Source organism: Ranitomeya variabilis, chromosome 8, assembly GCF_051348905.1.
Source record: "Ranitomeya variabilis isolate aRanVar5 chromosome 8, aRanVar5.hap1, whole genome shotgun sequence".
NCBI classification, from domain to species: Eukaryota; Metazoa; Chordata; class Amphibia; order Anura; family Dendrobatidae; genus Ranitomeya; species Ranitomeya variabilis.
This window is the reverse complement of record NC_135239.1, coordinates 21028856-21052713: the sequence shown is the minus strand read 5'-3', so window position 1 is coordinate 21052713 and position 23858 is coordinate 21028856. Positions and strand designations below refer to the sequence as shown.

At 46.9% G+C, this 23858-nt stretch overlaps 1 protein-coding gene across 1 annotated transcript in view; it reads left to right on the top strand.

The window, feature by feature from the left end:
- Positions 1-21935, top strand: part of HOOK1 (hook microtubule tethering protein 1) — a 68105-nt gene extending 46170 nt beyond the window's left edge. The window contains exon 23 of the mRNA XM_077277384.1: positions 21627-21935. Within this exon, the coding sequence (XP_077133499.1) occupies positions 21627-21791 (165 nt within the window). The 3' untranslated portion in view covers positions 21792-21935. The remainder of the gene's footprint in view (positions 1-21626) is intronic.
- Positions 21936-23858: the final 1923 nt, after the last annotated feature.

Below are 23858 nucleotides of genomic sequence, written 5' to 3'. Positions count from 1 at the left end.
TGAGTGCAGATTTAAAAGCGAGTGTTGCTTGTTTGAATACAGTGAAGTCATCTTGCGAGTGTGTTTTCTTCCAACGCCGCTCCGCAACCCTGGACACTTGCCGGAGCTTTTTTGTGGTGTTATTGTGCCAAGGTTGTCTAGTGATACGTCGCACTCTGCCATGGACGAGAGGGGCAACCTTGTCAATAGCTGATGCGAGAGTGGCATTGTAGAAAGCAGTGGCAGTGTCTGTGTCGTGGAGTGAGGATATGGATGCCAGTGGTAGGATGGAGTCAGAGAGTGTGTGGGTGTCTAGGTGTGCAAGGTTTCTGCGTGGATGCGCATGTTGCTGGACATGGATGACCGGTGAGGAGGACAGGGATGAGAAGGTGAGCAGATGGTGGTCGGATAGAGGGAGAGGGGAGGTGGTGAAGTTAGATAGGGAGCAGAGACGGGTGAATACCAGGTCTAGTGTATGCCTGTCCGTGTGGGTGGCTGCGGAGGACCGTTGAGTAAGTCCAAAGTATGAGGTAAGGGACAGAAGTTTGGAGGCTGTTGACTGAAGGGTATCAATGGGGATGTTGAAGTCACCCATGATGATGGTGGGAATGTCAGCAGAGAGAAAGTGAAGAAGCCAGGTGGAGAATTGGTCAATAATGACACACACACACGCACAGCCCCACTGTATAATGACACACATGCACAGCCCCACTGTATAATGACACACACGCACAGCCCCACTGTATAATGACACACACACACAGCCCCACTGTATAATGACACACACGCACAGCCCCACTGTATAATGACACACACACAGCCCCACTGTATGACACACATGTACAGCCCCACTGTATAATGACACACACACGCACAGCCCCACTGTATAATGACCCACACACACAGCCCCACTGTATAATGACAGGCCCATGCACAGCCCCACTGTATAATGACACACACGCACAACCCCACTATATAATGACAGGCACACACATCCCCACTGTATAATGACACACACGCACAGCCCCACTGTATAATGACACACACATGCACAGCCCCACTGTATAATGACACACACACAGCCCCACTGCATAATGACACACACGCACAGCCCCACTGTATAATGACACACACATGCACAGCCCCACTGTATTATGACACTCACGCACAGCCCCACTGCATAATGACACACACATGCACAGCCCCACTGTATAATGACACACACACATACGCACAGCCCCACTGTATAATGACACACATGCACAGCCCCACTGTATAATGACATACACACAGCCCCGCTGTATAATGGCAGGTACATGCACAGCCCCACTGTATAATGACACACACGCACCACAGCCCCACTGTATAATGACACACACGCACAGCCCCACTGTATAATGACACACACATGCACAGCCCCACTGTATAATGACACACACACAGCCCCACTGCATAATGACACACACGCACAGCCCCACTGTATAATGACACACACATGCACAGCCCCACTGTATTATGACACTCACGCACAGCCCCACTGCATAATGACACACACATGCACAGCCCCACTGTATAATGACACACACACACATACGCACAGCCCCACTGTATAATGACACACATGCACAGCCCCACTGTATAATGACATACACACAGCCCCGCTGTATAATGGCAGGTACATGCACAGCCCCACTGTATAATGACACACACGCACCACAGCCCCACTGTATAATGACACACACGCACAGCCCCACTGTATAATGACAGGCACACGCACAGCCCCACTGTATAATGACACATACGCACAGCCCTACTGTATAATGACACACACAGCCCCACTGTATAATGACAGGCACACGCACAGCCCCACTCTATAATGACACACGCACAGCCCCACTGTATAATGACATGCCCACACAGCCCCACTGTATAATGACACACACACACGCACAGCCCCACTGTATAATGACACACACACACACACACACACATCCCCACTGTATAATGACAGGCACACGCACAGCCCCACTGTATAATGACATACCCACACAGCCCCACTGTATAATGACACACACACACACAGCCCCACTGTATAATGACAGGCACACGCACAGCCCCACTGTATAATGACAGGCACACGCACGGCCCCACTGTATGACACACGCACGCAGCTCACACACACACGCAGCTCACACACACGCAGCTCACACACACACGCACAGCCCCACTGTATAATGACATACCCACATAGCCCCACTGTATGACGCACATGTACAGCCCCACTGTATAATGACACACACACACGCACAGCCCCACTGTATAATGACAGGCACACGCACACCCCCACTGTATAATGACAGGCACACGCACAACCCCACTGTATAATGACACACACACACACAGCCCCACTGTATAATGACACACACATGCAGCTCACACAAACGCACGCAGCTCACACACACAGCTCACACACACGTAGCTCACACACACACGCAGCTCACACACACGCACGCAGCTTACACACACGCATGCAGCTCACACACACGCAGCTCACACACAGGCAGCTCACACACACGCAGCTCACACACAGCTCTCACACAGACGCACGCAGCTCACACACACGCACGCAGCTCACACACACAGCTCACACACACACGCAGCTCACACGCACGCAGCTCACACGCACGCAGCTCACACGCACGTAGCTCACACACAGCTCTCACACACACGCAGCTCACAGACGCACGCAGCTCACACACAGCTCTCACACACACACGCAGCTCACAGACGCACGCAGCTCACACACGCACGCAGCTCACACACACAGCTCACACACACACGCAGCTCACACACGCACGCAGCTTACACACACGCATGCAGCTCACACGCATGCAGCTCACACACACGCAGCTCACACACACGCCGCTCTCACACACACAGCTCACACAAAGGCAGCACACACACATGCAGCTCACACACACGCACGCAGCTCACACACACGCATGCAGCTCACACACACGCACGCAGCTCACACACACGCCGCTCACACACACACGCAGCTCACACACACGCAGCTCACACACACGCAGCTCACACGCACGCAGCTCACACGCACGCAGCTCACACACACGCAGCTCACACACAGCTCTCACACACACAGCTCACACACACAGCTCACACACGCAGCTCACAGACGCACGCAGCTCACACATACGCACGCAGCTCACACACACGCAGCTCACACACACGCAGCTCACACACACATGCAGCTCACACACACACGCAGCTCACACACACACGCAGCTCACACACACACGCAGCTCACACACACGCAGCTCACACACGCATGCAGCTCACACAAGACACAGCTCTCACACACACAGCTCACACACACACACACACAGCTCACACACACAGCTCACACACACACACAGCTCACACACACACACACAGCTCACACACAGCTCACACACCACACACACGCAGCTCACACACACAAACACCAGTAACCTCATACACACATCACACACTCTCCTCTGTGGTGCAGGGGCGGCTGATGTCTATGTGCAGCCTTCAGTTTCTCCTGCTCACAGCTCTGCACTATCCCTGCACCTCCCCCATCTCTCCTCCTCTGCCGGGATAGCAGATAAGAGCAGGAGAAGCCGGAGCTCCGTGCACACACAGGCCGGTATGCTGACCTTTAATCTTGGCTGCTGGCTCTCTCCCTCAGAGTGGCAGTGGTGCATAGGAGCTTGCTCATCACATACCCCTGCAGCCTGCATGTCAGGGCTGCTGGCGGGATGACACCACCGCGCACTACAGGTGCGCTATGTATTACTGTCACTGCCAGTCTTCCAGCGGCCCTGTGCAGCTGCTTAGACACCGGCCCGGGGGGCATATGCATTTCTGCCACCCGGCCCAGCCCGCCCCTGTAATAGAGCCACACAGCCTCCATGTAATAGTGCCACACAGCCTCCATGTATTAGTGCCATACAGCCTCCATGTAACAGAGCCACACAGCCTCCATGTAATAGTGCCATACAGCCTCCATGTACCAGAGCCACGCAGCCTCCATGTAATAGTGCCATACTGCACCCATGTAATAGTGCCATACAGCCTTCATGTAATAGTGCCACACAGCCTCCATGTAGTAGTGCCATACAGCCTCCATGTAATAGTGCCATACAGCCTCCATGTAATAGTGTCATACAGCGCCCATGTATTAGTGCCATACTGCACCCATATAATAGTGCCATACAGCCTCCATGTAACAGAGCCACACATCTTCCATGTAATAGTGCCACACAGCCTCCATACAATAGTGCCACACAGCCTCCATGTAATAGAGCCACACAGGCTCCTTATAATAGAACCATACAGCCTCCATGTAATAGTGCCATACTGCACCCATGTAATAGTGCCACACAGCCTCCATGTAATAGTGCTTCACAGCCTCCATGTAATAGTGCCATACTGCACCCATGTAATAGTGACATACAGCCTCCATGTAATAGTACCACACAGCCTCCATGTAATAGTGACACACAGCCTCCATGTAATAGTGACACACAGCCTCCATGTAATAGTGCCACACAGCCTCCATGTAGTAGTGCCATACTTCACCCATGTAATAGTGCCATACAGCCTCCATGCAATAGTGCCATACTGCACCCATGTAATAGTGCCATACAGCCTCTATGCAATAGAGCCACACAGCCTCCATGTAATAGTGCCTCACAGCCTCCATGTAATAGTGCCATACTGCACCCATGTAATAGAGCCATACAGCCTCCATGTAATAGTGCCACACAGCCTCCATGTAATAGTGCCATACAGCCTCCATGTAATAGAGCCTCACAGCCTCCATGTAATAATGCCATACAGCCTCCATGTATTAATGCCATACAGCCTCCATGTAATAGTGCCACCCAGCCTCCATGTAATAGTGCCATACAGCCTCCATGTAATAGAGCCACACAGCCTCCATATAATAGTGCCACACAGCCTCCATGTAATAGAGCCACACAGGCTCCTTATAATAGAACCATACAGCCTCCATGTAATAGTGCCATACTGCACCCATGTAATAGTGCCACACAGCCTCCATGTAATAGTGCCTCACAGCCTCCATGTAATAGTGCCATACTGCACCCATGTAATAGTGCCATACAGCCTCCATGTAATAGTACCACACAGCCTCCATGTAATAGTGCCACACAGCCTCAATGTAATAGTGCCATACAGCGCCCATGTAATAGTGACACACAGCCTCCATATAATAGTGTCACACAGCCTCCATGTAGTAGTGCCATACTTCACCCATGTAATAGTGCCATACAGCCTCCATGCAATAGTGCCACACAGCCTCCATGTAATAGTGCCATACTGCACCCATGTAATAGAGCCATACAGCCTCAATGTAATAGTGCCATACAGCCTCCATGTAATAGTGCCATACAGCCTCAATGTAATAGAGCCATACAGCCTCCATGTAATAATGCTATACAGCCTCAATGTAATAGTGCCATATAGCCTCCATGTAATAATGCCATACAGCCTCAATGTAATAGTGCCATATAGCCTTCATGTAATAATGCCATACAGCCTCAATGTATTAATGCCATACAGCCTCCATGTAATAGTGCCATACAGCCTCCATGTAATAGTGCCACACAGCCTCCATGTAGTACAACCATACAGCTTCAATGTAATAGAGCCATATAGCCTCCATGTAATAGTGCCACAGCCTCCATGTAATGGTGCCATACTGCACCCTTGTAATAGAACCATACAGCCGCCATGTAATAGTGCCACACAGCCTCCATGTAATAGTGCCACACAGCCTCCATGTAATAGTGCCACACAGCCTCCATGTAATAGTGCCATACAGCCTCCATGTAATAGTGCCACACAGCCTCCATGTAATAGAGCCATACAGCCTCATTGTAATAGAGCCATACAGCCAGAGAGGCAATGGGAGATTAGGGAGGTTAATAAGTGGCTGAAGAATTGGTGTAGGAAGGAGGGGTTTGGGTTCCTGCAGAACTGGGCCGACTTCTCAGTTGGCTACAGGCTCTACGCTAGGGACGGGCTGCACCTCAATGGGGAAGGTGCAGCTGTGCTGGGGGAGAAAATGGTTAGAAGGTTGGAGGAGTGTTTAAACTAGGGATTGGGGGGGCGTGGCTATGTAGCGGAGCTGTGAGGACGCGTCTGGCTGGAGCTCCGATAATCCTGACCTGAATCCTCTGCTAATATTTGCCTGCGGGGGTTTTCCGATCCACCGCTGTGTTCCCCTGGGTGCCTGGAGGTGCCCGGCTTCAGAGAGGCTGCGCGGGCGGCTTCGGTTGGGTGAACTCCGGGAGAGCCTGGAAGGAGGACGGCGCTGCTAGAGGCGGCGGCCATTTTCACTACCACGCGCGCTGACGGCGGAAGGCGCGAAGCTGATCCTGCTGCACGGGAGAGAGCTGGCTGATCTCCGGTGCAGCTCTTCAAGGTACGGGGGGGGGGAGTCTCACGGTGTGTGCCCTAAGAAACGGGCCCCGGGCTCCCTCTCATCAGTGCCGCACAACGCTTTATAGCGCTGACTGTTCCTGGCGCATACTATACTGGAACTTCTCCCCCACTCCATTACCTGCACGGTGGATGTGGATCTGCCATATTCTAACTACGGTATATACTACAGCTACCTGGGTGTAACCCTGAGAATTAATACAGATACTACGTTCTTATCGTTCGCTGCTGGTTCTACTCCCTGGGTCCCTCTCCCTCCTGAGAGAACATTGGGTTGGATTATAATCTACCATTAACCCTGTGGTGCACGGCTGATAGGACCCCATAGGTTGTTTGTGTATTGTACCACAGTATTGCATTGCTCGGGCAGAACCTGTACCCTATTAAAATACTAAGTGATCCTCATTATGTCATCCGCACATCGCACCAAAAATCTAAGTGCTGCTGAAAAACTCAAAAAATTTACACGTTCTGATCCTCCTGATAATCTACGCTCTAAAAAGAATAATACTTCTCCTATGGGGAAATCCGAGACCCAGGTACAAAATCGTGCCTCCGAGGATGAGGGGGATGGAGATCAGGAGGACTTGACTCTGAGACAGGCATCTGAACAATTGATGCAAGCTATATCACTGACTAGAACCTCTCTAACTGGGAAGATAGAGGAGGTGCACTCTGAGGTGGGGCGCCTTCGCCAAGATATGCAATCTATGAAGGGCCGTATTACAGAGGTTGAAACACGGGTGTCTCGCCTGGAGGACAACTCCGCACCTATGGAAGCTAAATTGACAAAAGTGGCAGGCTCCATAAATGCTTGGAAACAGAAGGCGGATGATCTGGAAAACAGACTACGCCGAAATAACATCCGTATTATAGGCCTACCGGAACGCTCAGAAGGCCAACAACCTGAAAAATTCTTGGAGGGCTGGCTCAGAGATATCCTGGGAGATGAATTCTCCCCTACATTTGCTGTGGAAAGGGCCCACAGGGTCCCAACAAAAGCTCCTCCTCCTGGCGCTCCACCAAGACCCTTCTTGGCCCGCCTCCTTAACTCCAGAGACAGAGATATGGCTCTTCGTATGGCGAGGCAAAAAAGTCCTATTAAATTTAACAACGCTACTATCTCGATATTCCCAGACTTTTCTATGGAGTTACAAAAACAACGGTCTCAGTTCATGGAGATAAAGAAACGACTAAGAGAGAAAAATGTCGTGTATTCAATGCTTTATCCTGCTAGACTCAGGGTCGTGTATAAAGGTTCTTCTTCCTTTTTTACCACCCCGGCGGACGCTGAAGAGTGGCTACGGTCATGTGTGGGAGTGGACAGGGGAGGAGAGAAATCCTAAGTTGGCTGCTGTTTATATTTACATGGATCTACAAAAAAGGAGCCCTCTTGTCGGACAGATTTTCTAGTTTCTTTTCATCAGGAATCTGGAACTCTCTCACCGGTTTTTCCTTGTTGATGAGTGGAGCTCCTTTGCCAGCGCCCTAGGAAACAACTTTACCGAACTCTGTGTCCAGAGATGGTATCCCCTTTTTTGGACTGGGTTATGCGGAGCACGGGTTTTTGCTCCCTTAAGAAGCATTATTTGATCTTCAATGTTTTGGTTTTGTTCATTGTTAGTTATATAGCCATTACTGCCATGTTTTTCTTCATCACCGGCGTGACGGACACTCGACGTGATACTATATTTTCTAAACTGATGAGATATGGCGTCTGAAGTAACATGCATGACCTGGAATGTGAGAGGTCTGGGGTCGCCTCGTAAGAGAGTCAAAGTATTTTCTCAGATAAGACGTTATCGCCCTCATGTAGTAGCTTTAGTTGAAACACACCTAACTAGAGACTCGTCCCGTTATGTGCAGAAACCTTGGGTACAATGGTCTGTGCACGCATTCCACACTAGTTATTCTAGAGGGGTATCTTTGTTAATCCATAAGGATATTAGATGGGAGGTCAGAGAAGTTCGGAGGGATCCGGAAGGTCGCTTTGTGTTTGTGTATGCGAATATGAATTCAGAGGAGTATGTTCTGATGTGTATATATAACCCTCCTCCTGCTAATATGTCGGTTGTCAAGAAGGCGGTCGACTTTGCCTTAAACTATCCAGATGCGCATGTTCTCTGTATGGGAGATTTCAATATGTTAGTGAATGAGGGTATGGATAGACTTCGGCTTGATGGGGGGACCACGGATGTGGGTTCTTCACCATCTCGATTGTCAATATTCATGGAAGGTACTGGCTGGTTAGATCTTTGGAGAATGCACCACCCCGACGTAAGGGAATATACTTGTCATTCGTCTGTCAGACGTACTTTATCTCGCTTGGACTATGTATTCGGTTCCAGTAACTTGGCGGTACGGGTGGGGGAGGTGTGTCATGGGAATAGAGGAATTTCAGACCACAGTCCAGTGATCCTTAAACTTAAATTGGGTCGGGTGAGGAATATTTTAACGTGGAAAGTAAATCCATTCTGGCTGAAGTTAATAGGCCCGGAGGACCGGACTGTTGACCAACTGGACTGTTTTATTGCATCCCACCCTATGCCGCAAAACCTTAATATTCTCTGGGACGCCCTTAAGGCATACCTGAGGGGTTGTTTGTCTTCTACCATCTCGTATATTAAGCGACAGACCTCAAAGGAAGACGATGACATGGACGAGCGACTGAGAGTTTCGGAGGCGGCTTATATAGCTAACCAGACGAATGAGAACAGATTGGAGTGGCTACACTTGCACAGACTCCATAGTCAATATACTGACACTAAATCTAAGCGCAAACTATTTTTTACTAGACAGACATACTTTGAAATGGGAAATCAGTCCAGTAAACTCCTAGCATACATGGTACGCCAGCACAATGCGTCCAATACTATACTTAAAATCCGGAAATCAGACGACTCTGTAGTAACCTCGACAGATGACATACTCCAATGCTTTTGTGATTTTTATAAAGAACTGTATAGTTCCAAGGGAGACTCTGATACCTCGGAGTGTCTAAGTTATTTATCAGATTTAGTGTTCCCTGCGTTGAATGCTGCACAACAAGCCTTTTTAGATGCTGATTTTACTCTTGATGAGGTGAACAAGGCTATAACTGACATGGCCTCTGGCAGGGCACCTGGACCGGATGGCTTCCCTATTGAAATATATAGAAAATATAGAGATGCTTTGGTTCCAACTCTGCTGAAAGTATTTCAGGGGATTTGGGAGGGAGGCTCCTTGCCGGATTCTTATTATGAAGCAAATATCATAGTCTTAAAAAAGGAAGGGAAGGACCCCCTAGACTGTGGATCTTATCGTCCTATTTCATTAGTTAATGTGGACTACAAGATTTTCACTAAAATTCTAGCTACTAGATTGAACACGGTAATATTAGATATAATTCATCCAGATCAGACAGGTTTTATGCCGGGTAAGAGTACCTCTATTAATATCAGGAGGGTTCAATCAATAGCTCAATATAGTACGTTGGTCCCTGAGAATAAATGGGCCATGGCCTCGCTGGACGCGGCTAAGGCATTTGACTCCCTTGAATGGCCTTTTCTGTCCGCATGTTTACAGCGCTTCCAATTTGGTCCTAAATTTCAAAAATGGATTGCAGCATTATATTTGAAACCAAGAGCCCGGATAATTATCAATAATTCTATTTCTGAATCTTTCTCCCTAAAGAGAGGGACTCGCCAGGGATGTCCTCTATCTCCGGCCTTGTTTGCCCTTGCAATGGAGGCATTGGCGATTCGTATGAGATCCTCCCCGTTAGTTAGGGGCATTACGATAGCAGACCGCGTGGATACTGTGGGTCTATATGCGGATGATATGGTTGTATTTCTTGATGAGGTGGAGGAGACCCTGCCTCACGTGATCACTACTATAGAGGGATTCAGTAGACGTTCTGGACTATATATTAACTGGGATAAATCTGCCTTGATGCCTCTCTTTCATGGCTCGGCAGCACACCTTAATACGCTGTCCCTATTGCCAGTTGTCACTAGTTTTAAATACCTAGGAATAATTATATCAAAAGATAGTAGACTGGATTTACAATTTAATATTCTCCCGTTGCTGGAGTTTGTTAAACATAAATTTGCTATATGGAGTAAGCTGCCTCTATCTGTTTCGGGTCGTATAAATTTGATAAAAATGATACTCCTCCCGAAGCTTAATTATTCCCTCCAACATAGTGCAGTACAGGTTCCTAAATCCTTTTTTGCTAACTTAAATTCTTTAACTACATCCTTTATTTGGGGGAGGGCTAGACCCAAACTCAAATTATCCACCTTACACAGATCTAAGCAAATGGGAGGGGCGGCGTTGCCAGATTTTTTTTTTATACTACTTGGCCGGACAGCTTAGAGCTCTGGGGAAATGGATGCCTGGGAGCGATTTACCAAACTCGGAAAACCACCTGGCTTATGCTGCCAAGATCAGCTGCCCGTTGGGTTTCCTGGAAATAAACAAACCCTCTGCCCCTAAGTTGTTGCCGTTGCTTCGGTTGGCAAGGTTGATTTGGCGTCAAGTGAAAAAGGTGATCCGTTTTGACGGTATTGTAGCTGAAATGCCATTATGGGATAGTGAATACTTCCCGAGCTTACTGAATCACCCTTCCGCTCAATTTTGGACGTCACGCGGTGTTTTGTCGCTTGGTGATCTTTATGAACAGGGAACCCTAATGTCCTTTGAACAAATCCAACATAAGTATGATATACCGAGGCCTCAATTCTTCAGATACCTTCAACTTAGATCGGCGATTCAGTCACATCTTCGAAGTGTGGAGGTGACACAGGTTATTTCCTCCTTCCCACTGATAGGGATTTTTAAGTCACAGGGACCCCGTGGTCTTATTTCTGCACTGTATACTTACATGTTGTCCGTGGGTGCGGATGCTACTTTGTTGCCGATAAGGGAGAAGTGGAGGGTCCTGATACCTGACTTACAGGGTGAGGACTGGGAGATGGCCCTTGAGTCCCCAACCAGGGTGTCCCCCTCGGCTAACAATAAAATGATACAGTTATATATTCTGCATCAATCATATCTAACCCCATTGAGACTATTTAAAATTGGGTGGTCCCGATCTTCTGAATGTACTAGATGTCATATGGAGGAGGCGGATTTCATACACATGATATGGGAATGCCCGGTTATTATGTCTTATTGGAGAGAGGTAGCCTCGTTGTTGACTTCCCTTGTACATATTCCTGTTCCCTTGACCCCATCAGTGTGTTTGTTTGGGATTTTGGAGGAGGAAATCTGGGGCCACCACGTTCAAATTTTTTTGAGGGAGACACTTTTTCTGGCAAGAAAATTGATTGCCTTGCGCTGGATGGGTACTTCGCATCCGTCCCTTAGGGCCTGGATAGAGTTGGTGAATCTGATTGTGCCGTATGAACGCACCTTATACCAGAATAGAGGTTGTTTAGAGAAATTTAATAAAATCTGGGACTTATGGAACTCGTCGTATCTCACCATGTCACCACGTAATTAAGGGCCTAGATTCAGTATATTAATGAGTTGGGAGACTATACGATTCACGCTGAGCACTGAAACCGTTATACTAAGGTGATGGAGTTTGTTTTGTTTAGGCAGTAAGACAGGTTGAGTTTTAGGATTTTCAGTATATGTGACATACTATTATATCTTAAATATGCATAATCCGATCGGTGTATATAACATTATGTTAATGTATCTATCGTTATGATGTACCTGCACTGACCTGGAAATATGTAAACTGTATGTACATGTGAATTAAGCGTTTAAATAAACGAATTTAAAAAAAAAAACTAGGGATTGGGGGGGAGGGTATTCATTTTACAGGAGGGGAAGATAGTGCAGATAGAGACCTGGGCACAAATATGGAAGCTGGGGGTGGCGGTGGCATGGGGGGTGGGGTTAGAGCAGTTAGTAATTTAAGAAAGAATAGAGGTACAGAGAGTAACATCAAGTGCATGTATACTAATGCCAGAAGCCTCGCCAACAAAATGGATGAATTAGAACTAATGTTGTTAGAACATAATTATGACATGGTGGGGATATCTGAGACGTGGCTGGATGGGAGCCATGACTGGGCTGTTAACTTGCAGGGCTATAGTCTGTTCAGAAATGACCGTACAGATAAGCGAGGGGGTGGGGTGTGTCTGTATGTAAAATCGACCTTAAAACCCATCCTGCGTGATAATATAGGTGAATCTAATGAAAATGTAGAGTCCCTGTGGGTGGAGATAAGGGGAGGGGGAAAAAATAATAAATTACTGATAGGGGTTTGTTATAAATCTCCAAAAATAATGGAAGCAATGGAGAATATCCTCGTAAAGCAAATAGATGAAGCTGCGACTCAAGGAGAAGTCATTATTATGGGGGACTTCAACTACCCTGAAATAGATTGGGGAACAGAAACCTGCAGTTCCAGTAAAGGTAATCGGTTTTTGACAACTATGAGAGACAATTACCTTTCACAACTGGTTCAGGACCCAACAAGAAGGGGGGCACTGCTAGACCTAATATTAACCAACAGGCCAGACCGCATATCAAATATAAGGGTTGAGGGTCACTTGGGGAATAGTGATCACAAAATAATAAGTTTTCAGGTCTCCTTTAATAAGATGTGTAGTAGAGGGGTGACAAAGACACTAAACTTCAGGAGGGCAAATTTCCAACGGATGAGAGAGGATCTTGGTGCAATTAACTGGGACGATATCCTGAGACACAAAAATACACAAAGAAAATGGGAGATGTTTATTAGCATCCTGGATAGGACCTGTGCACAGTATATACCGTATGGGAATAAACATACTAGAAATAGGAGGAAACCAATATGGCTAAATAAAGCTGTAAGGGGCGCAATAAGTGACAAAAAGAAAGCATTTAGAGAATTAAAGGAAGTAGGTAGTGAGGAGGCATTAAATAAATACAAAAAATTAAATAAATTATGTAAAAAGCAAATCAAGGCAGCAAAGATTGAGACAGAGAGACTCATTGCTAGAGAGAGCAAAAATAACCCCAAAATATTCTTTAACTACATAAATAGTAAGAAACTAAAAAATGATAGTGTTGGCCCCCTTAAAAATAGTCTGGGTGAAATGGTGGATGAGGATGAGGAAAAAGCCAATATGCTAAATGACTTTTTTTCATCAGTATTTACAAAAGAAAATCCCATGGCAGCCAATATGACTAGTGATAATAATCCCCAATTTAATGTTACCTGCTTAACCCAGCAGGAAGTACGGCGGCGTCTAAAAATCACAAAAATTGACAAATCTCTGGGCCCGGATGGGATACACCCCCGAGTACTGCAGGAATTAAGTACAGTCATTGATAGACCATTATTTTTAATCTTTAAAGAGTCCATAATAACAGGGTCTGTACCACAGGACTGGCGTATAGCAAATGTGGTGCCAATATTCAAAAAGGGGACAAAAACTGAACTCGGTAATTATAGGCCAGTAAGCTTAACCTCTACTGTGGGTAAAATCCTGGAGGGCATTCTAAGGGATGCTATACTGGAGCATCTGAAGAGGAATAACCTCATGACCCAGTATCAGCACGGGTTTACTAGGGACCGATCATGTCAGACTAATTTGATCAGCTTCTATGAAGAGGTAAGTTCCGGTCTGGACCAAGGGAACCCAGTAGATGTAGTGTATATGGACTTTTCAAAAGCTTTTGATACAGTGCCACACAAAAGGTTGATACATAAAATGAGAATAATGGGGATAGGGGAAAATATGTGCAAGTGGGTTGAGAGTTGGCTCAGGGATAGGAAACAAAGGGTGGTTATTAATAGAGCACACTCGGACTGGGTCACGGTTAGTAGTGGGGTACCACAGGGGTCAGTATTGGGCCCTCTTCTTTTTAACATATTTATTAATGACCTTGTAGGGGGCATTCAGAGTAGAATTTCAATATTTGCAGATGACACTAAACTCTGCAGGGTAATCAATACAGGGGAGGACAATTTTATATTACAGGCTGATTTATGTAAACTAGAAGCTTGGGCTGATAAATGGCAAATGAGCTTTAATGGGGATAAATGTAAGGTCATGCACTTGGGTAGAAGTAATAAGATGTATAACTATGTGCTTAATTCTAAAACTCTGGGCAAAACCGTCAATGAAAAAGACCTGGGTGTATGGGTGGATGACAAACTCATATTCAGTGGCCAGTGTCAGGCAGCTGCTACAAAGGCAAATAAAATAATGGGATGCATTAAAAGAGGCATAGATGCTCATGAGGAGAACATAATTTTACCTCTATACAAGTCACTAGTGCGACCACACTTAGAATACTGTGCACAGTTCTGGTCTCCGGTGTATAAGAAAGACATAGCTGAACTAGAGCGGGTGCAGAGAAGAGCGACCAAGGTTATTAGAGGACTGGGGGGTCTGCAATACCAAGATAGGTTATTACACTTGGGGCTATTTAGTTTGGAAAAACGAAGACTAAGGGGTGATCTTATGTTAATGTATAAATATATGAGGGGACAGTACAAAGACCTTTCTGATGATCTTTTTAATCATAGACCGCTGACAGGGACAAGGGGGCATCCTCTACGTCTGGAGGAAAGAAGGTTTAAGCATAATAACAGACGCGGATTCTTTACTGTAAGAGCAGTGAGACTATGGAACACTCTGCCGTATGATGTTGTAATGAGTGACTCATTGCTTCAATTTAAGAGGGGACTGGATACCTTTCTGGAAAAGTATAATATTACAGGGTATATATATTAGATTCCTTGATAAGGCGTTGATCCAGGGAACTAGTCTGATTGCCGTATGTGGGGTCGGGAAGGAATTTTTTTCCCCATGATGTAGCTTACTCTTACCACATGGGGTTTTTTTGCCTTCCCCTGGATCAACATGTTAGGGCATGCTAGGCTATGGGTTGAACTAGATGGACTTAAAGTCTTCCTTCAACCTTAATAACTATGTAACTATGTAGCCTCCATGTAATAATGCCATACAGCCTCCATGTAATAGTGCCATACAGCGCTCATGTAATAGAGCCACACAGCCTCAATGTAATAGTGCCATACAGCGCCCATGTAATAGAGCCATACAGCCTCCATGTAATAGTGCCACACAGCCTCCATGTATTAGTGCCATACTGCACCCATATAATAGTGCCATACAGCGCCCATGTAATAGAGCCATACAGCCTCCATGTAATAATGCCATACAGCCTCAATGTAATAGTGCCATACAGCCTCCATGTAATAGTGCCATACAGCGCTCATGTAATAGAGCCACACAGCCTCCATGTAATAGTGCCATACAGCCTCAATGTAATAGAGCCATACAGCCTCCATGTAATAATGCTATACAGCCTCAATGTAATAGTGCCATATAGCCTCCATGTAATAATGCCATACAGCCTCAATGTAATAGTGCCATATAGCCTCCATGTAATAATGCCATACAGCCTCAATGTATTAATGCCATACAGCCTCCATGTAATAGTGCCATACAGCCTCCATGTAATAGTGCCACACAGCCTCCATGTAGTACAACCATACAGCTTCAATGTAATAGAGCCATATAGCCTCCATGTAATAGTGCCACAGCCTCCATGTAATGGTGCCATACTGCACCCTTGTAATAGAACCATACAGCCGCCATGTAATAGAGCCACACAGCCTCCATGTAATAGTGCCACACAGCCTCCATGTAATAGTGCCATACAGCCTCCATGTAATAGTGCCACACAGCCTCCATGTAATAGAGCCATACAGCCTCATTGTAATAGAGCCATACAGCCTCCATGTAATAATGCCATACAGCCTCAATGTAATAGTGCCATACAGCCTCCATGTAATAGTGCCATACAGCGCTCATGTAATAGAGCCACACAGCCTCAATGTAATAGTGCCATACAGCGCCCATGTAATAGAGCCATACAGCCTCCATGTAATAGTGCCACACAGCCTCCATGTATTAGTGCCATACTGCACCCATATAATAGTGCCATACAGCCTCCATGTAATAGTGCCATACAGCGCCCATGTAATAGAGCCACACAGCCTCAATGTAATAGTGCCATACAGCGCCCATGTAATAGAGCCATACAGCCTCCATGTAATAGTGGCACACAGCCTCCATGTATTAGTGCCACACTGCACCCATATAATAGTGCCATACAGCCTCCATGTAACAGAGCCACACAGCCTCCATGTAATAGAGCCATACTGCACCCATGTAATAGAGCCATACAGCCTCCATGTAATAATGCCATACAGCCTCAATGTAATAGAGCCATAAAGCCTCCATGTAATAGTGCCATACAGCCTCCATGTAATAGTGCCATACAGCCTCCATGTAATAGTGCCATACAGCGCTCATGTAATAGTGCCATACAGCCTCCATGTAGTAGTGCCACACAGCCTCCATGTAATAGTGCCATACAGCGCCCATGTAATAGAGCAACACAGCCTCAATGTAATAGTGCCATAAAGCGCCCATGTAATAGAGCCATACAGCCTCCATGTAATAGTGCCACACAGCCTCCATGTATTAGTGCCATACTGCACCCATGTAATAGAGCCATACAGCCTCCATGTAATAATGCCATACAGCCTCAATGTAATAGAGCCATAAAGCCTCCATGTAAATAGTGCCATACAGCCTCAATGTAATAGTGCCATACTGCCTCCTTGTAATAGTGTCAGACAACCTCAAAGTAATAGAGCCATACAGCGCTCATGTAATAGTGCCACACAGTGCTCATGTAATAATGCCATACAGCGCTCATGTAATAGTGCCATACAGTGCTCATGTAATAATGCCACACAGCGCTCATGTAATGCCATACAGCGCCCATGTTATAATGCCATTCAGTGCCCGTATAATAGTGCCGTACAGTGCTCATGTAATAATGCCACAGCACATAGGAGAGACTCACTATAAGGCCGGGGCCACACTTGCGAGTGCAATGCCAGAAACACGCACGAGCCTCTCACCTAAATACCCGGCACTGACATCGGCACTCGGGACCATAGAAATACATGCATCCGCATGATCCGGTCCCGAGTGTATAATGACACACACACATACGCACAGCCCCACTGTATAATGACACACACATGCACAGCCCCACTGTATAATGACATACACACACAGCCCCACTGTATAATGGCAGGCACATGCACAGCCCCACTGTATAATGACACATACGCACAGCCCTGCTGTATAATGACAGGCACACGCACAACCCCACTCTATAATGACACACACACGCACAGCCCCACTGTATAATGACATACCCACACAGCCCCACTGTATAATGACACACACACGCACAGCCCCACTGTATAATGACACACACACAGCCCTACTGTATAATGACAGGCACACGCACGGCCCCACTGTATGACACACACGCACGCAGCTCACACACACACGCAGCTCACACACACACACGCACAGCCCCACTGTATAATGACATACCCACACAGCCCCACTGTATGACGCACATGTACAGCCCCACTGTATAATGACACACACACACACACGCACAGCCCCACTGTATAATGACACACACACACAGCCCCACTGTATAATGACAGGCACACGCACAGCCCCACTGTATAATGACACACACGCACAACCCCACTGTATAATGACACACACACACACACACACACACAGCCCCACTGTATAATGACAGGCACACGCATGGCCCCACTGTATAATGACACACACATGCAGCTCACACAAACGCACGCAGCTCGCACGCAGCTCACACACACGCAGCTCACACACACACGCAGCTCACACGCACGCAGCTTACACACGCATGCAGCTCACACACACGCAGCTCACACACACGCCGCTCACACACACACGCAGCTCACACACAGGCAGCTCACACACACGCAGCTCACACGCACGCAGCTCACACACAGCTCTCACACACACACAGCTCACACACACACAGCTCACACACACACAGCTCACACACGCAGCTCACAGACGCACGCAGCTCACACACACGCACGCAGCTCACACACGCAGCTCACACACACGCGCAGCTCACACACACGCACGCAGCTTACACACACGCACGCAGCTTACACACACGCATGCAGCTCACACACACGCAGCTCACACACACACAGCACACACACACGCAGCTCACACACACACGCAGCTCACACACACGCACGCAGCTCACACACACGCACGCAGCTCACACACACGCACGCAGCTCACACACACGCACGCAGCTCACACACACGTACGCAGCTCACACACACGCACGCAGCTCACACACACGCACGCAGCTCACACACACGCAGCTCACACACACGCCGCTCACACACACACGCCGCTCAGACGCACGCAGCTCACACACACACACGCAGCTCACACACACACGCAGCTCACACACGCAGCTCACACACACGCATGCAGCTCACACAAGACACAGCTCTCACACACACAGCTCACACACACACACACACAGCTCACACACACACAGCTCACACACACACACACACACACCTCACACATACACACACACACAGCTCACACACAGCTCACACACCACACCCACAGCCTCCATGTAATAGTGCCACACAGCCTCCATGTAATAGTGCCACACAGCCTCCATGTAGTAGTGCCATACTTCACCCATGTAATAGTGCCATACAGCCTCCATCTAATAGTGTCATACAGCGCTCATGTATTAGTGCCATACTGCACCCATATAATAGTGCCATACAGCCTCCATGTAACAGAGCCACACATCTTCCATGTAATAGTGCCACACAGCCTCCATATAATAGTGCCACACAGGCTCCTTATAATAGAACCATACAGCCTCCATGTAATAGTGCCATACTGCACCCATGTAATAGTGCCACACAGCCTCCATGTAATAGTGCCTCACAGCCTCCATGTAATAGTGCCATACTGCACCCATGTAATAGTGCCATACAGCCTCCATGTAATAGTACCACACAGCCTCCATGTAATAGTGCCACACAGCCTCCATGTAATAGTGCCATACTGCACCCATGTAATAGTGCCATACAGCCTCCATGTAATAGTACCACACAGCCTCCATGTAATAGAGCCACACAGCCTCCATGTAGTAGTGCCACACAGCCTCCATGTAATAGTGCCACACAGCCTCCATGTAGTAGTGCCACACAGCCTCCATGTAATAGTGACACACAGCCTCCATGTAATAGTGCCACACAGCCTCCATGTAATAGTGCCATACAGCCTCCATGCAATAGTGCCACACAGCCTCCATGTAATAGTGCCATACTGCACCCATGTAATAGTGCCGTACAGCCTCCATGTAATAGTGCCACACAGCCTCCATGTAATAGAGCCACACAGCCTCCATGTAATAATGCCATACAGCCTTCATGTATTAATGCCATACAGCCTCCATATAATAGTGCCACACAGCCTCCATGTAATAGTGCCATACAGCACCCATGTAATAGTGCCATACAGCCTCCATGTAATAGAGCCACACAGCCTCCATGTAATAGTGCCATACAGCCTCCATGTAGTACAACCATACAGCTTCAATGTAATAGAGCCATACAGCACCCATGTAATAGTGCCATACAGCCTCCATGTAATAGAGCCACACAGCCTCCATGTAATAGTGCCATACAGCCTCAATGTAATAGAGCCATACAGCCTCCATGTAATAATGCCATACAGCCTCAATGTAATAGTGCCATATAGCCTCCATGTAATAATGCCATACAGCCTCAATGTATTAATGCCATACAGCCTCCATGTAATAGTGCCACACAGCCTCCATGTAGTACAACCATACAGCTTCAATGTAATAGAGCCATATAGCCTCCATGTAATAGAGCCATACAACCTCCATGTAATAGTGCCACACAGCCTCCATGTAATGGTGCCATACTGCACCCTTGTAATAGAACCATACAGCCTCCATGTAATAGAGCCACACAGCCTCCATGTAATAGTGCCACACAGCCTCCATGTAATAGTGCCACACAGCCTCCATGTAATAGTGCCATACTGCACCCATGTAATAGAGCCATACAGCCTCCATGTACCAGAGCCATACAGCCTCCATGTAATAGAGCCATACAGCCTCATTGTAATAGAGCCATACAGCCTCCATGTAATAATGCCATACAGCCTCAATGTAATAGTGCCATACAGCCTCCATGTAATAGTGCCATACAGCGCTCATGTAATAGTGCCATACAGCGCCCATGTAATAAGAGCCATACAGCCTCCATGTAATAATGCCATACAGCCTCAATGTAATAGAGCCATAAAGCCTCCATGTAATAGTGCCATACAGCCTCCATGTAATAGTGCCATACAGCCTCCATGTAATAGTGCCATACAGCGCCCATGTAATAGTGCCATACAGCCTCCATGTAATAGTGCCACACAGCCTCCATGTAATAGTGCCATACAGCGCCCATGTAATAGTGCCATACAGCCTCCATGTAATAGTGCCACACAGCCTCCATGTAATAGTGCCATACAGCGCCCATGTAATAGTGCCATACAGCCTCCATGTAATAGAGCCACACAGCCTCCATGTAATAATGCCATACAGCCTCAATGTAATAATGCCATAAAGCCTCCATGTAATAGTGCCATACAGCCTCAATATAATAGTGTCACACAGCCTCAATGTAATAGAGCCATACAGCCTCCATGTAATAGTGTCAGACAACCTCAAAGTAATAGAGCCATACAGCGCTCATGTAATAATGCCACACAGCGCTCATGTAATAATGCCATACAGCGCCCATGTTATAATGCCATTCAGTGCCCGTATAATAGTGCCATACAGTGCTCATGTAATAATGCCACAGCACATAGGATAGACTCACTATAAGGCCGGGGCCACACTTGCGAGTGCAATGCCAGAAACACGCATGAGTCTCTCACCTAAATACCCGGCACTGACATCGGCACTCGGGACCATAGAAATACATGCATCCGCATGCTCCGGTCCCGAGTGCCGGTGTCAGTGCCGGGTATTGAGGTGAGAGACTCGTGCGAGTTTCTGGCATTGCACTCGCCAGTATGACCACGGCCTAACACTACAGAGCTGAGTAGAGACTAATTCCTAGCGCCATATGGTGCACAGATATAGATCTCCGCTTACACATCACTTTTTTGCAGAGCATGGAGCACCAGAAGTTTGCAATGGAGTCTCGTTTAGCCGGACGTGGAGGGAAGGATTCTGGGGCCGGACCCTCAGGAAGATCCTTCCTGTCTCAGCAGCGCCACGTCACCAACTCCAGGAGGAACGTAGCGGTGGCCGTCCATTCTGCCGCTCCTAATTAACGCCCAGCCGATGACACACACTGAAGTGCACTTAAGTATTTACCCCCCCTGGAGGTAGAGCGGTGGAGATGCCGCCATCAGCTCAGGGGCGCCTCCTGGTGGACTACTTGGCATCACCTTCTCTAGATGACTCTGAGGCCCATTGACTAAACCAATGTCTCTGTTTTTCGTGTTTTATTTTCTTGTTTTACAGAGGATTTTATTTATGTCTCACCATATGATGTATAGAAGGATTTCACTGGAATTTATCTTTGTATTTTAGATGTAGAAAAGCCGTGTAATGTCTCCGTCATGTCCTCTGATCTGCCACAGTGCACTCTACTAGTGTGGCTTGTCCGTGTATCAGCTACCTGGTGCCTCACACCTCGGAGGAGACGCATTGGTTTGTTTTTTTTGTTGGCCAATGCTCTGCATTTCCAGACCAGCACGTGAACCGATAATGTCACTATATATATAAAAAAAATTGTGGAAAGTGATCGTGATGAAATCAATCACTCTGCAGAGGCGTGAACCAATCCGCCGCCGGGTGACAACACGGGTTTTATTTTGTGCTGCTTTCTGTCAATCTCCAGTATTACCTTAGTTTGGTGCTGGTATTTTATTGTAATTATTTTGCTTTTTAACTGTTAAAAGGGTCTGTGCACCTCTGATCACCAGTCCATTATAGATAATCTACATGTGCATGCAGCATTATACTCCAGAGCTGCACTCACTATTCTGCTGGTGCAGTCACTGTGTGCATACATTACATTACTGATCCTGAGTTACATCCTGTATTATACTCCAGAGCTGCACTCATTATTCTGCTGGGGCAGTCACTGTGTACATGCAGCCACCAGAATAGTAAGTGCAGCTCTGGAGTATAATACAGGATGTGTTGTTCATTGTAGATTATTCTAGATGGGGCTGTAGATGAGAGGTGAATATTTTCATTACATTCAGCACAATGTAGTTATATGAAAAAGTTTGGGCACCCCTATTAATCTTAAGCTTAATGTTTTATAACAATTGTTTTTGTTGCAACAGCTATTTCAGTTTCATATATCTAATAACTGTTGGACACAGTAATGTTTCTGCCTTGAAATGAGGTTTATTGTACTAACAGAAAATGTGCAATCTGCATTCAAACAAAATTTGACAGGTGCATAAGTATGGGCACCCTTATCATTTTCTTGTTTAAAATACTCCTACCTACTTTTTACTGACTTACTAAAGCACTTTTTTTGGTTTTGTAACCTCATTGAGCTTTGAACTTCATAGCCAGGTGTATGCAATCATGAGAAAAGCTACTTAAAGTGGCCACTTGCAAGTTGTTCTCCTGTTTGAATCTCCTCTGAAGAGTGGCATCATGGGCTCCTCAAAACAACTGTCAAATGATCTGAAAACAAAGATTATTCAACATAGTTGCTCAGGGGAAGGATACAAACAGCTGTCTCAGAGATTGAATCTGTCAATTTCCACTGTGAGGAACATAGTAAGGAAATGGAAGAACACAGGTACAGTTCTTGTTAAGGCCAGAAGTGGCAGGCCAAGAAAAACATCAGAAAGGCAGAGAAGAAGAATGGTGAGATCAGTCAAGGACAATCCTCAGACCACCTCCAGAGAGCTGCAGCATCAACTTGCTGCAGATGGTGTCACTGTGCATCGGTCAACTATACAACGCACTTTGCACAAGGAGAAGCTGTATGGGAGAATGATGCGAAAGAAGCCGTTTCTGCAAGCACGCCACAAACAGAGTCGGCTGAGGTATGCAAAAGCACATTTGGAGAAGCCAATTTCTTTTTGGAAGAAGGTCCTGTTGACTCATGAAACCAAGATTGAGTTGTTTGGTCATACAAAAGGCGTTATGCATGGCGGCAAAAAAACACAGCATTCCAAGAAAAACACTTGCTACCCACAGTAAAATTTGGTGGTTTCATCATGCTTTGGGGCTGTGTGGCCAATGCTGGCATCGGGAATCTTGTTAAAGTTGAGGGACGCATGGATTCCTCTCAGTATCAGCAGATTCTTGACAATAATGTTCATGAATCAGTGACAAAGTTGAAGTTACGCAGGGGATGGATCTTT